Source organism: Cinclus cinclus, chromosome 19 (assembly GCF_963662255.1).
Source record: "Cinclus cinclus chromosome 19, bCinCin1.1, whole genome shotgun sequence".
Classification (NCBI taxonomy): domain Eukaryota; kingdom Metazoa; phylum Chordata; class Aves; order Passeriformes; family Cinclidae; genus Cinclus; species Cinclus cinclus.
The window spans coordinates 10,763,147-10,776,954 of NC_085064.1; the positions used below are offsets into that span (position 1 = coordinate 10,763,147).

Sequence of the window (13,808 nt, forward strand, 5' to 3'; positions counted from 1 at the left end):
AGTGAATTTCCATTTCTGTGAAAGTGCCATTAACTCAATGTAAGGATATTAACTGGCATCCTGGCTGTGACAGATCCTCCTGTTCCTGGCCTGAAGAGGCTGTCAGGACAGTGGGATGTGAGGAAGGGCTCATTCCATGGCACTAATTGTTGTCCTTCTGAGGATGTGGTGACTTGCTCCTCACCCTTCCCTCAACACTGAGCTGTTTTATGGGAAAAAACCTAATTCTCATCACTGAAAAAATGCGTGAAGCTGGTGCCTATAGGAAATAAGGGTAGCCTGGCTGAATTTTTGAAGGAAAAGAAAAACTGTATGATGAAACTTTGGGTTTGGTTTAAACAGTTCAGAACACAAGAGTACAAACCCTGGTTTGGTGAGGACAGGGATCCATCAAGCTTAGGGCTTTGAGCCAAACCTCTGGCTGTGCCTAGCCATGAGGGTGGAAGGAGAGGTGTAAAATGGGAAAGGAATGAGGGACTGCAGTGCTGTCCTCCCCTCCATGTGTGATCCCACTGTCCTGTGCCAGAGACTGTCATCCTGGTGCTGCAGAGCCCATAACACTGAGGTTAGAGCCCATCTGACAAAGGGAGGAAAACATGTGAGAGTGTTGACAATTATCTGCAAAATGTTTATGATTGTTACATTTTGAGGCTTTTATGAAGTTGGATTTCGTTAACCGCCTAGAAAGCAGTTTTTATAATTGTTATTTCTGTACAAATCTCTGCACTTCTCTTGTCCAGCCAGGGTGCACTGAAATTGTCCCCTAATGACTCCTGTTTGTCTGAGGTAATATCACACCTTGTTCAGGGTGACAGTGTGGGACAGGCTCCTTCACTCTTGGGCAAGGGAAGTTTCTACTGCCTGGGCTGGGTCATCTCAGGCACTGAGATGATGATGTCCCAGAGCTGGGTGACTCCTTGGTGAGGTTTAATTTTTATTTGTTGAATTAGCACTACCTCTGAAGGGCACCTTCTGGTCCCGTGCTGGGTGTGGTGCCCAGGTTTTGTGAGGGAGGGGATTCTGCCCTTCTGCCCTGCTCAGGTGAAACCCCCAACTGCAGAGCTGCCCCAGCTCTGGGGCCCAGCACAGGAAGGATCTGGAGCTGCTGAAAAGATCCAGAGGAGGCCACGGAGCTGCTCTAAGGGCTGGAACCCCTCTGCTCTGGAGCCAGGCTGGGAGAGCTGGGGGTGCTCACCTGGAGAGGAGAAGGATCCAGGGAGAGCTCAGAGCCCCTTCCAGTGCCTAAAGGGGCTCCAGGAGAGCTGGAGAGGGACTGGTGACAAGGGATGGAGGGACAGGACACAGGGAATGGCTTCCCACTGCCAGAGGGCAGGGATGGATGGGATATTGGGAAGGAATTGTTCCCTGGCAAGGTGGGCAGGCCCTGGCACAGGGTGCCCAGAGCAGCTGGGGCTGCCCCTGGATCCCTGGCAGTGCCCAAGGCCAGGTTGGACATTGGGGCTTGGAGCAGCCTGGGACAGTGGGAGGTGTCCCTGCCATGGCTGGGGGTGGCACTGGATGAGCTTTAAGGTCCCTTCCAGCCCAAACCAGTCTGGCATTTGTGATGCTGTTGCTCAGGTGTCTGTATACTCTGGGAGGGAAAGAAATGAGGATGTTCTCGGGGTTGAGGTGGGGAGAGGGGGAGCAACACCTGGAGTACCTGTTTGGAGCACTGGTGGGGCTGTGCTGAGCCTGCCCTGCCCCACAGAGCCTGGGGAGCAGCTCTCCAGTCTCTCCATTGACAAAAAGCACTAAGAAAATAATACAGCAATGTCACTGCCTGTTGTGCTCAGCCAAGCAAGCCTTCTCTTTTAATGAGAGTGCGTTTTATTTGATCTGTGCTTTTTGGGGGGAAAGGATGAATTTTAGCCATTATGGAAACAAAAGGCATGGTTATTTGTAAGGATTGTTTTATAAGAAGCATATGTGTGCTTTATTATTCTTGTGCTTTAAGTGTGGGGATTGTTTTCAGTTGGGAGGCTGCAGTAGAAGAATGTGAACTTCTGACTCACTTAGAAATTGAGCATGTATCAGCCAAATGCTGAGGGTTCCTGTTATGTTTTCATAACTCAAATTTCTCAGTATGGAAAGGATCACACTTGCCCTTAGTTAGAGAATGATTTTTGTTTCCATTGAGAAAGGCTGGCTTCTTTTCTACAAAAACTTCTCTTGCTTTCAATATACCATTCATTTCCCTTTTCCCTCTCCATCAAGGCAGTTTCTCTATGTTCTGCCTTTTCCCCTCATTCTTCACCATATTTCCTAATTCTAGCTTTTCAATAATGATGTAGTCAGGAGCACAGACCAAGGTATGGCTTCACAGAGTGATCCCAGGAAACTGTGGGCTCAGCTCATGGCACCTGAGGAATTCTGGCTTTTGTCTCTAGGAACTAAATGAGGAGCATGAGATGAGTATTGTCTGCAAAGCCAGATGGAGCCCCAGCCATTGCGTGGTTGTGTGCTTGGTGGAAGCTTATGCAAGGATGTTAGAGAGCACATATTCAGTAGGACTAATTCTGTGGTATGTGATTGCATGTTGGCACATTAACAGAGTAGATCCAAACCAGAGACTCTTGGAGGAATTGCTGGCCTATACCTTGCAAGGAGCATCACTGAGTTAGAGGTTTGGGTTAAACCAGGTCTGTCTGGAAGATGATAAAGAACCACAAAAAGATAAGCCTCTAGATACTGACCTCCTCCCTAAAGTGAAGCAAAATATTTACTACTGAGTGAAACAACCATCTCAGTTGGACTGGAATAAAGCTTTGCCCCGGTCTCAATACAGGCAGAGAACTGGGCTGGGGTAATCACTCAGGGCTGACTTTTAGAAACATAAACTGGTTCCGCAGTTCCCAGGGATGCCTGGGCCAGCTTGTGGCAGTATGTTAGGTGATGTGATCCGTTTATTTCAGTACCAGTCCCAGCTGTGGGAATCTTTATCTGCTGTAGAGAGGCTGCAGGGGCCCTTGTGTCTCTCCTGGCAAGAAGGAGGTGGCTGTCATCACAGGGCTGGAGAAACAGCAGTCACAACTGGTTCATGAATGTGGAACCATTCATCTTACATGAGGTTTCTGGTGACTGAGAATGAGCTGATGTTCACAGTTAGGTGATTACAAGTGAGAAACTCAGAACGTTTTGGGATATTTTTCTCTCCTGTCCCATGTAGATCCTCCCACTGATTGCATTAGTGCAAAAGGGGAATCCAAATGTGTGGATGAAGAGCTGGAGGAACAAGTAAGAAATGCCTTTCTTTCCCTTGGTGAACCTGGACTCCCAGAGCTCCCCAAAGGCTGTGTCTTTAATGTTGAAATTACAGGGGAGGTGTGTGATGTGAGGAGTTCAGGACTGTGGTCACTGGTGCAGTTCCTTCCCTCTCGAGATGTGAAAGGCTTGGTGCAGCTGAGTTCAAAGCTCTGTGGATCAGAAAACAGCAGCTGAAACTGGACACTGAGCCAAGGCTGGAGTGAGCCAGACAGGCCAAATAAAGAAAGACTCTCTCCGTCTTCTTGCTTCATTTCCTTGCTGTGTGAGTTCAGCTAAATGCACAGTTAGACATTCTCAAGGATATTTGCCTTTTGTGGGAGGCACAGTGAAGGTTTGTTGGGATGGGGAGAGAATTAGCACAATTTAGCACCATTTCTTGGAGGTCTGGAAATTGTGGTAAAGCAGAGCAGTGTATCGTTTCTGAAACGAAATAGTTTTGTGACATCTGATCCTCTTGTAAATTTGGCTCTGTTGGATTAAGTGGTGGAAATGGAGCAGCCTTTTCCTGGCAGCATTCCCTGTCCTGCAGGACACTGCTACCTGAGCAGTGCAGGGAACACCTCTGGCTGCTTTCAGTCTTCAGGGGGGACACATCACTGCAGTCAATGGAGATTGGGATCAATCACCAAGTGCTGATTCCTCATAATAATAAACTGAAAGGTTTATTTATGTTACATGTGCTCATTAAAGGGAGGCACAGCATGAACACCTGGAAGGTATCACAATCTGTGGGTTTCTACGGAGGAATTTTGTACCTTTTTAATTAGATCAGTTTATCCTCAGAGGTTCGGATTTGGGCACTAGAAAATGTATCCATTCATTTTTGCTCCATCTAAGTGATACTATTTCTGTGCCTGTTCCTTTGCAAAACCAGCACATACTTGGTTGAGCTTGGTAGCCACTTCTCAGCAAAACTGGGACAAACTAGGTTGGGATAAGAGACTTTGATTAATTCACCCATAACATGCAATTTGTTTGTCCTCAGCTGCAATTTAAATGACCCAGAGTGAGTGTGCTTCTCATGCTGCTAGAGCAGGAGCAGGGTAAATGGCTCTGCTCACCCAAACCCTCAGCTCGTGCATTGTCTTCATTGAGGTATTGGAGTTTTAAAGCCCAAACAGGCCACGTGCCCTAAGAAGAGGGACATGGAAATACCTTGAATTTTAATTTCCTTTCAGAAATACATCTCAAAGACATGTTGAAATAAGCAGGAGTTTTCTCTGAGAACAGATTCCAGTGATTTATTGGGGCAGAAGGCACACTAAACAATAAGTAATAGTAAAAATTCACTGATTGTTTACTGGGTGGGTTGAATTAGTTGGATATTCCATTAAACATTTATTGAGATTCTGTTAACTTGCAGGGCAGAGGGACAAGCTGACTGCCTAAAGAAAACATAATAATTGTAGGGCAGCAGAGGGATAGCTCTGATCTCTTCTGACTGTGACAGTGGCAGGAGTCAGGGAGCAGCTGGAGCTGGGCCAGGGCAGGCTCAGGCTGGAGATCAGGGAAAGGTTCTTCCCTGAGCCAGAGGGTGCTGGGCACTGCCCAGGCTCCCCAGGGAATGGTCCCGGCCCCGAGGCTGCCAGAGCTCCAGGAGCGTTTGGACAGCGCTGCCAGGGATGGACAGGGGGGGATTGTTGGGGGGTCTGGGCAGGGACTGGGGCTGCACTGGGTGATCCTGGTGGGTCCCTTCCAGGTGTGGATATTCTGTGATTCCATAAATTTATGATTCATAATTAATATTTAGTCCTTGACTTTTCCTGTCCATGACTTTCAGCTGTGACCATTTAGGGGCTGTGACCCTGCATTTCATTCACTTTTCCCACCTTCTTTAGGGTTGCTTTTTTTTTTCATTCAGCATCTTTTCTCCTGCTCTTCAGGTTTTGGTCCGCAAGGCATTTAATGGCTTTGGGCCTGAAGAGAAAGTGTCAGGAGGTGTTTTCCTTGGGAAATTCCTCCTCTGGGGTTGGATGTCACCCTTTCTTCAGGCGAGAGACACAAGGAGGCTCAGTCAAATGCCTCTTGCCAGGGCGTTTCAGCTGCACTGGTGAATAATGCAGCAGAATTTTGTAAGGACACCGCTGCAAACCTCACCAGCAAATCCAGTCCTTACCTCTCCAGCCCCTGGGCGCCACTTTTGTTGTAATCACAGCAGGGTTTGAGTAAAGGATGCATAAAGGAAATAGAGAGAATGAACAGAAAGTAGTTTATGGCTTTCCTCAAGGGCACTTTTCTAACTCAAAAATATAAGCCTTGTGGTTTATATGGTTTTGAAATGTAACCACAGATCTTGAGAACTGGAAGACACTTGATTTAACATCTCCTGCAATTTTGTTTCAGGTTCAGGGCAGAACTCAAAGGAAATATATTAACGTAAAATGTTTAAAACAGGAATATGCTATTGGGAGAAACTGCTAGTGCCAAAACTTGAGGTCTTTTGTGTCTTATTGGCGTGGGTGTAGATCTGTCTTTTTGCGATCTCCAACAACGTGCTCTAAACTTGATTTGGTGGGACTTTTCCAGCTGTTCTAAGATCTGCAACCCCTTTTTTTGGGAGCTGTGAAGGGTCAGTGTCAGACTGAGCACTTTCTCTTGAGCTCAGTCTAGTAACTGGGTGGGCTCAGCTGCCTGGGACACATCTCCTGACCCTCCTCAGCTGCTCACAGCTGGAGCAGGGAGTCCTGGTGTTCTCTGACTTTCCACACAGGGTTGTTTTACTGTTTTGCACCCTTGTTTTTATTTTACTCATTGAATGTCCCTTGCTAATAGCTGGATATCTCTTCAGGATGTAGGACTCTGCAGGACTGAAGTTCTCTTTAGCAGTAGAGCTTCCAGGTGTCCTTAGTGGGAATGATGGGGTTTTTCTGGCCACCGTGCCCCATCCTTGAGCCCAGATGCACTTGTGGTTCAGTCCTGACCACTTGGTTTTCTGTCACTTTGTCTTATCCCTCCTTCCCCTGTGCTTCTCCCTCGCTCCCTGCTGTGTAGAGCAGCCACCTGCTCTCCAGGCTTTTCTGGAAGGCTTATAAAACTGCCTTTATGGTCCTGTTGTTTTTTCTTTGGATGTCCTGGTATTAGTTTATTGCTGCTTCTCTTCTTCCTTCTCAGATGTGGATGGGCAAGTACCTGTGTGGTATCCTTCTGGAGTACAGCAGTAGTTATTGATTAATTATCCATGACAAAGACACTCATTTTTCACTATTCAGAGATGCCAGAGAACCATGAGGAGGACAGTCCTCCAAAGAGGTCCTACAGGAGACAGAGCAGATTAATTGTTCATTTCTGTCAGGAGACCAAACAATGTGGACCTTCACATTTCCATTTTCTGTCTCATCTGGAGACTAACTGGATACAGTGGCTCCAGGTCCAGCACAAGCTGTGGTGTCCTCCCTCTGGTGGGATGAGACAAAGCCACAAGGTGGCTTTGCTCTCCTTTTTATGTCTGGCTCTGGGAGCAACTGCTTCTGGGTTATTTTATTATGTTTAGCCCCTGACTGTGCCTCATCCTTAGATTCCCAGAGGCCTCACCAGGTGAGGAAGGGAATAGCCCTATGCAGACACCAGCAGATTTCTCAGATTCTCTTCTTCTTCAGTCCCTGCCCTCTGTCATTGTGAAGCCGTTCCCGCTTGTCCTGTCCTTCCATCCCTTGTCCCAGGGCCCTCTTCAGCTCTCCTGGAGTCCCTTTGGGCACTGGAAGGGGCTCTGTGGTCTCCCTGGAGCCTTCTCTGGAGTTTCCACCAGGTCCATGTCTCTCCTGTGCTGAGGAGCCCAGAGTGGATGCCATGCTCCAGGGGTGCTCTGTGGAAATAACTCAGCTCTGGATGTGTTCCAAGCCTAGCTCTGTGGCCAGGAAGGTGTCCCTGTGTACCTGTGGCTGCTCAGTGCCACACTGTCACCACTGACCTGGTTAAAACTGACTGCAGAGATGTTTTCCTCTGGCTGTATCAGCTCGGGTTTCAGTGTTAGTGAGGTAAGGTAGGAAACAGTAAGAAAAGGGCTGGGTTTGTTGATTGAGGTTTAGAAAGCTTTTAACAAGTTGAATTATTGGTTTCATCTGAAGTGAAACACTGCTCTCCTAACTGCTCTCATTTCCTGTATCATTCCAGCCTGTTCCCTGCATTAATTACAGCTCAGATTTACAGTGTATTTGGTTACACACTGTGTTGCATTCCCTTTTTTATTTTTTTTTTCCTGTATGTGTATAAATTTCTTTGGGAGTCAGGCCAAGAGGAGAATGTGCAGATATGCACACACACATGGACTGAATTTGACTGTAATTTGCTAATTTACTAGGGAGAAGGGATCTGGCTTTTCTTCTGTTTTGGTGTAAAAAGAGCCTTTTCTTTTTCCAAAGGAGGAGCAGTAGCTGAGAACAGACAGTGTTTGGAGAGTTCAGCATTTCAGAACAACTGGAGATGAGAGAAAATATTATCTTGTGAATTGTAAATGTGGCATTTTTAATTTGGCTGGTGTTTCCCAGAGGTTAGTGGATAATTGGAATATTATCATGCTCTTGGCTCAACCAGTAATCAGCTTGCTACTTCAAATATTTTATGAATGTGGTGCCTCAGAGTTCAGCTGGATGAGGTAGAGCCTTTCACAGCTGAAGGAGGTTTTTGTGACCTGAAATATGAAGTGTGATGGGATGCTGAGCATGAAATCTAGCATTTGGAAATGAGCTCTTTAGGAACTATAAAACACAGAAGGTGATTAAAAGGAAGTTTCCTTTTCAGCTTAACATTTTTCTTTTGGCTATATAAAAGCATAAGAGGAAGTGCATTAGAAGGAGTGGTTTTGGAGAGTTCATCAAGATTTTTAAATTCATTCTTCACATTTAAACTGTTGATGCTGCATATGATTTCCATTCAGAATATTTTTGTGTGGTGGTTTCTTAAGTAAATGACTGTGAATTAAGTAGAATCAGATCTCAAGTTACTGCTTTTAAAATGAAATATTCCTAAACAATTGATTTAGAAGTAATGGTGTGATAAATATTGGTATGATGAATAATGGTATGATGAATGACTGTATGAGGAAAGATAACACGCCAAAGAACAACTGAATGCAAGTTCTGCAATAACTAGGTGAAAAGTAAGAGGAAAACTCCAAATAACCTTCTTTTGAAATATTTGATCCCTTTTTATTTAGCCTTGCCACTCATCACAGCAGCCTTTCATCTTCCTTCTTCCTCAGGCATACTCTAGCCTGAATCCCACTGCAGCCCCATTGTTGTCCAGCCTGGAAGGGCAGCACCCATGAGCACACCTAGGTCCCTGTTCTGGCCCAAAGTCACCCTCTCCCTCCTCCATCCCCAGCTGGCCAAGAGCTTCCACTGCAGAGCCATGCATGAAAAACTCCTGTGCTAATCTTCCCTCCTGACCTGGGCAAGGTGCTGGCTCTTCCAGGAGCCTTTGGTTTCCAGTGGGAAGGATGGGTGTGGGCAGGGCATGGAGCAGCAGCAGGATTGGGCTGGAGCTGCAGCAGCACAGCTTTGGAGTGCAGAAGCCCACAGGGTGCTGAGCTAAAGCCGTGCCTGGCTGCTGGCTGTGATTTTGTTAGGATTTCAGAGTGCAGGGTTTTACACACTAATCCTGACTGGCGCTTGGAGCTTGGTGGTATCCAGCATGGAGTAGCTGATTTCTCTGGGGTGAAACAATGCCCCAGTGTGTCTGGGCTGTCTTCACAGAGCAAGTAAATCTGTTTTGTTTTGTTTTGTTTTTCTCCCTCCTTTTCTCTCTCTCTTCCCCCTCCTTCAGGCCAGGACCCACTCCTACTGCTGAAAACCCTTCAGCTTCTCTGGACAAAGCAAGAGCTGGGGAAGGTAAGGCTGAGCCCTGCACACAGCAGTTCCTCTGGATGCAGAGTATGTCCAAGCACAGGACGCTTGGGTCAGACCTGCCATCCTTCACGGCTGCTTTCATTCCAGCTCTAAGGGGAAGAACCTCTGCATTTGCAGCTACAAGTGAAAAGAAATGGTAGCTTGGTGATGAGGAGCAGCTCAGGGGCTTCCAGAAAAGAGCTGGAGTTTCCAGGGCTGAGTTACAGAAAGAAGGAAAATCGAAGTTGCTTTTGTTTTGTTTTAAGCACCTTTTTTCTCCATTAAATGGAGGATCTTGGGGGAAGGGGGAAGAATATTGCTAGTAGCTGAAAAAAATGTGAACTTGGTAGAGAAGTGTTTTTTTGTCAAGTGGATATATCACAGCTTTCATATTTGAAGTATTCTTATTTTTTTTCTGATTTGGTTTGGTTTTGCCTTTTAGAGTAGTGAATGCAATTTACACTGCTGTCTAAAATAAGTGCTGTATTTTTATACACCAACCTATTGGCTCTATACAGAGATTTTTCATAGGCAGTAAAATATCTCATCTAAGTTTGGAAGCTTAAAAACTAACAAAACCAGCAGATGCATCAGCTGAGGGGTGAGTTTTTCATGTTTAACTCTGTGCTGCTCAGGCAGGTTCAGAAGTGAGATGGTTCCTTTACTAGAAAGCACAAAGCCCTGCAGCTCCCATGTAACCAACCACATGCAGCATGTCCTGTGTGGAGTGGCCGGCGTGGCTAAGGACCTGGTAGACGTGCTCTATCCTGGGTGTCTGCAGTGCTTAGTCACTGTCCTGGGCTGCTGCTCTTAGACTTTCCATTACTGCTAGTTTGTGGTTGCCAGCTGGAATAAACAGCTGGAAACCCAGTGTGAGAGGTGCCTTTCCAAACTGTCAGCCACTGGTGGAGAGTTGAGCTCAGCAACCCTGAAGCCTTGAGCTTTCCACCAAGTTTTGTTAGAGTTGGAGGAAAAAAAAATATTATCCCTTAGGTCTGGAGGGCAGTTAATCCTACAAAAAAAAAAAAGCAGGAAAAAGAAGTCATCAAAATCTGTGCACTGGGTATTCAGGGATGTGTATGTAGATTGGGAAGAAAAACACTCTGGAAAATACAAAGCCTCCCATGGACATGTCCTTTGATGGAGAGCACTGCAGTGATTCTGCTGAGGGCAGAAAAGCTGCGGGATGCCCAGGAGCTATGGAATCACAGACTGGTTTAGGTTGGGAAGGAATTTAAACTTCATCCAGTGCCACCCCCTGCCATGGGCATGGACACCTCCTACTATCCCAGGCTGCTCCAAGGCCCAGTGTCCATTCCAGGGATCCAGGGGCAGCCACAGCTGCTCTGGGCACCCTGTGCCAGGGCCTGCCCACCCTCCCAGGGAACAATTCCTGCCCAATATCTCATCCATCCCTGCCCTCTGGCAGTGGGAAGCCATTCCCTGTGCCCTGTCCTTCCATGGCCTTATCAAAAGTCCCTCTCCAGCTCTCCTGGAGCCCCTTTAGGCCCTGGCAGGGACTCAGGTCTCCCAGCAGCTTTCTGTTATCCAGATGAGCACCTCCAGCTCTCCCAGCCTGGCTCCAGAGCAGAGGGGCTTCAGCCCTCAGACCAACTTAGTGGCCTCCTTTAGATTCATTCCTACAGCTCCACATCATTCTTCTGTTGGTCACCCCAGTGGCACCTGGGCTTTGCAGGTCCCCAGTGGGGTTTGCAGGTGTGTCCCCCCTCCAGGCTGGGCAGGAGGATTTTTCTCAGGCTGGAAGGTTCCCAAAGAAAGCCTTTCTGGAGCAAGGGGGAGGGCTGCGGTGAGACCAGATGCTCTGGGGAGACACAGCAGACTCTGTTTTGAGGGGCTGGGCTGCTCTGCCCTCTGTGTGCAGCTCAAGTGGATTGTGCTGCTGCTGCCCCCCAAATGTCCAGCTCCAGCAACTGAGATAAGTTGACTTAAATCCAGCTTACCCTGCCCCACTGCCAGGTAAGTGGCAGGAGCTTCTCTGCCTCTTGCTCTGTGTGCCTGTAGGTCAGTACTGTCCTTGAGGTGGGGTAAATCAGCCCATTAGTCTCAAAACAGTGACCATGAGCAGGAATGTGTCTGCCAGGGCATTACCCCAGTTCTGGAGCATGGGTATAAGAGATGGACAGTGGGTGGGTATAAGGAACGGGTATAAGGAATGACAGTCTGGGGATAACCAGGAAGCATCAGCAGACTGCCCAGACCTGTGGAACTAGAAACAGGGGGCCAAAACTGAATAAAGGTGTGTGTAGTTTGAGCATCAGCAGCATTTTCTTATTCCCATGATCTGTCAGGCTGTAGAAATCCCCCAAGAACCATTCCCTGCCATGGGGATCAATTGAAATGGAAATGGCAATTACAAAAAGTTTGTGAGGAGTTCGTCTCTGGCAGAGGGACGAGCCAGGCAGCACAGCGCTCTTTCCTCTCTGATTTTGCTGCCTCGTGCCCTTTTTCTCTGCCTTTCCCCCTCAGACTACAGATGCCATGGCTGAAGGTTTGCTGGGTTTGGAAGGAGGCTTTTTCCCAGCTCATCACAGTCTCACTGGTATGAAGGCCAGACTCAGTGCAGATGAGCACATTTTGTTCTGCCAGCGATGGTGTCAGTGCTGGGAGCTGCTCTGCCTGTGCCAGCAGGATCTGGTGTCTGCTGGAGCCCATCCTTCCAGGGCCCAGGCTCAGATTCCAGCCCAAGGAGGAGCTGAGCAGGGGGGTGGAAGCTCCAAATGTGCTGAAGTGGGGCTTTGGGGGGAAAAAAGCCATTTCTAAACAGTGCAGTGGAGTTGGCAAGTTGCTTTGTTTTCTTTTGGCTGTTGTATTGGATGTTTGTGGTTGGATCAGAGCTCATCTTTGCCTTCTGCTACATCTCCCAGCAAAGCTGAAGCCCTGTGTTTAACATTGCAAACTCTTGCCACAGGGGAAATTACTTGCAGGGAGAAATCTCTTATCTGAGGTCCCATCTCCATTAGTCATCAGCTTTTTCATAATGCCTTTGATAGCCTGATGAGGAAGAAACAGTTTCTGTCATAAACCATAGGTTCTGAGGGTTTTCCAGACAAGAAAGACAGTCTGGAAAACAACTGTCTTCCAGTAAATATTGTTAATGAATAAAAAAAGAAAAAATTCATTGGCAAATTTTCTGTAGATTGTATTTTGTTTTCCATGTCGTTCTTCAAACTTTATAGTTTTGACTGGAAACTGCAAATGTGGCCTTGAAATACAGTAAATTACAAGTGCTGGCTGCAGCAGGAATGAGCATCTTTTGGATTTGCCTTTTTAGCCAGAAAAGAAAGAGAGCAGCTGCTCTCAGTGATTTCTTGTTTTCTGTCTCTGCTCTTGCCCTGCTCCATGCTAGTGACGTACCATGCAGTGAGAGGTCCTGTGTGGGTACTAAGGATGCCACTTCCTCACCCTGCCAACCCTCCCAGTTCCCTGGAAACTACTTCTAATGTAAACATTATAGAGATATTGCTCAGTACTGCTAATTTATCACTTCTACCAGATGGGTAATAAGTAGCCTATTAACATTCACGGAGTGAGGGTCCAATTCCTTCGCATTTCTAAACACATCACCCTGGGGTTTCTAAGATTTATGGCGTGGAGTTTTCCCGTGTTCTGAGCCCCATTGTGGGGCCTTAGGCTCATGGAGGTGTTCAGGGGCAGGAGGTGCAAAGGGAGCTTTGGTGGAAGGAGCACAGATTTGGAGGATGACAGTCTGACAGAATGTGAACTCAGATACTTAATTCACTTTAATCTAAATGTAAAATCCAAACTATTTTGAGATTCCCAAATATTCCGATTAGGGGCACTATTGTGGCTGAAGTGGGCGTAAGGTCAAATATGCAGGTTTGTGGTGCAGCCATAAGGAGTTCTACTACTCCTTGTAGGTATCTTAGAAGATCACAAGATTTTTGAGCCCACTTCTCTACCTTCAATATTGTCATTTTCCCAGTAACATCCCTCTCTCCAGCTCATTTCTTTTATTCCCCTCCCCCGAATCCCAAGTCCCTTTGTCTGCCCCACAGAACAACTTCTCTGTCTTTATGGGGTAATTAGTGTGGACAATTGCTGCTTTTCCCATTGGGTTTGAGGTGCAGTGAGCCATGAAGGAATCTGTAATGACATGAAAAGTCACTGGAGGCACGGATGGTGGCTGAATAGCAACAGTTACCTCTCTGAATAGATTAAATTTTAAAAAATAAAGCTTTGTGTTCAGCTGGGGGAAGGGAGGATTCACTATTCTTTTTGTACCTGACAATGTGGTTTTGTATCTCAGCAGCTCAAGGAAGAAATCAGGCGGGGCTTTGCCAGACTGGAGGACCCTTTGGCAGGACTCCTGGCCATGCTGGAGAGTAGCGGTGATTGGAAGGGGAAAGGGCATTCCCTGGGGTATTGCATCACCACGGAGCTGCAGCTTTGGATAAAAACGCATCCTGCTGTCGCACAGGTTAGAAAAAGAGAAAGCAAGAGAGATGGGAGAGAGGAGAGAGTAATTGATTTGAATGTTCCTCAAGTATCTCTAGTTTTGCTTTATTCCAACATCTGGTATCTTCTCTGTAGCCTTATACAGAGTGTGACAAGGTGTGAAACTCACAGTGAGATGTTGTTATCTGTGGCATGCCTGGCCTGAAAATGAAATCATATCAGGACCTGTGCTGCCAGAGCTGTTTCCCCTCCAGGGTTGGGATTTCCATCTCTCCAGCTCAAACT

At 47.0% G+C, this 13,808-nt stretch overlaps 1 protein-coding gene across 1 annotated transcript in view; it reads left to right on the plus strand.

The window, feature by feature from the left end:
• Positions 1–13,808, plus strand: part of EXD3 (exonuclease 3'-5' domain containing 3) — a 244,574-nt gene that overhangs the window by 59,156 nt on the left and 171,610 nt on the right. The window contains exons 5-6 of the mRNA XM_062505658.1: positions 9,021–9,089; positions 13,378–13,545. Coding sequence (XP_062361642.1) covers positions 9,021–9,089; positions 13,378–13,545 — 237 coding nt within the window. The remainder of the gene's footprint in view (positions 1–9,020; positions 9,090–13,377; positions 13,546–13,808) is intronic.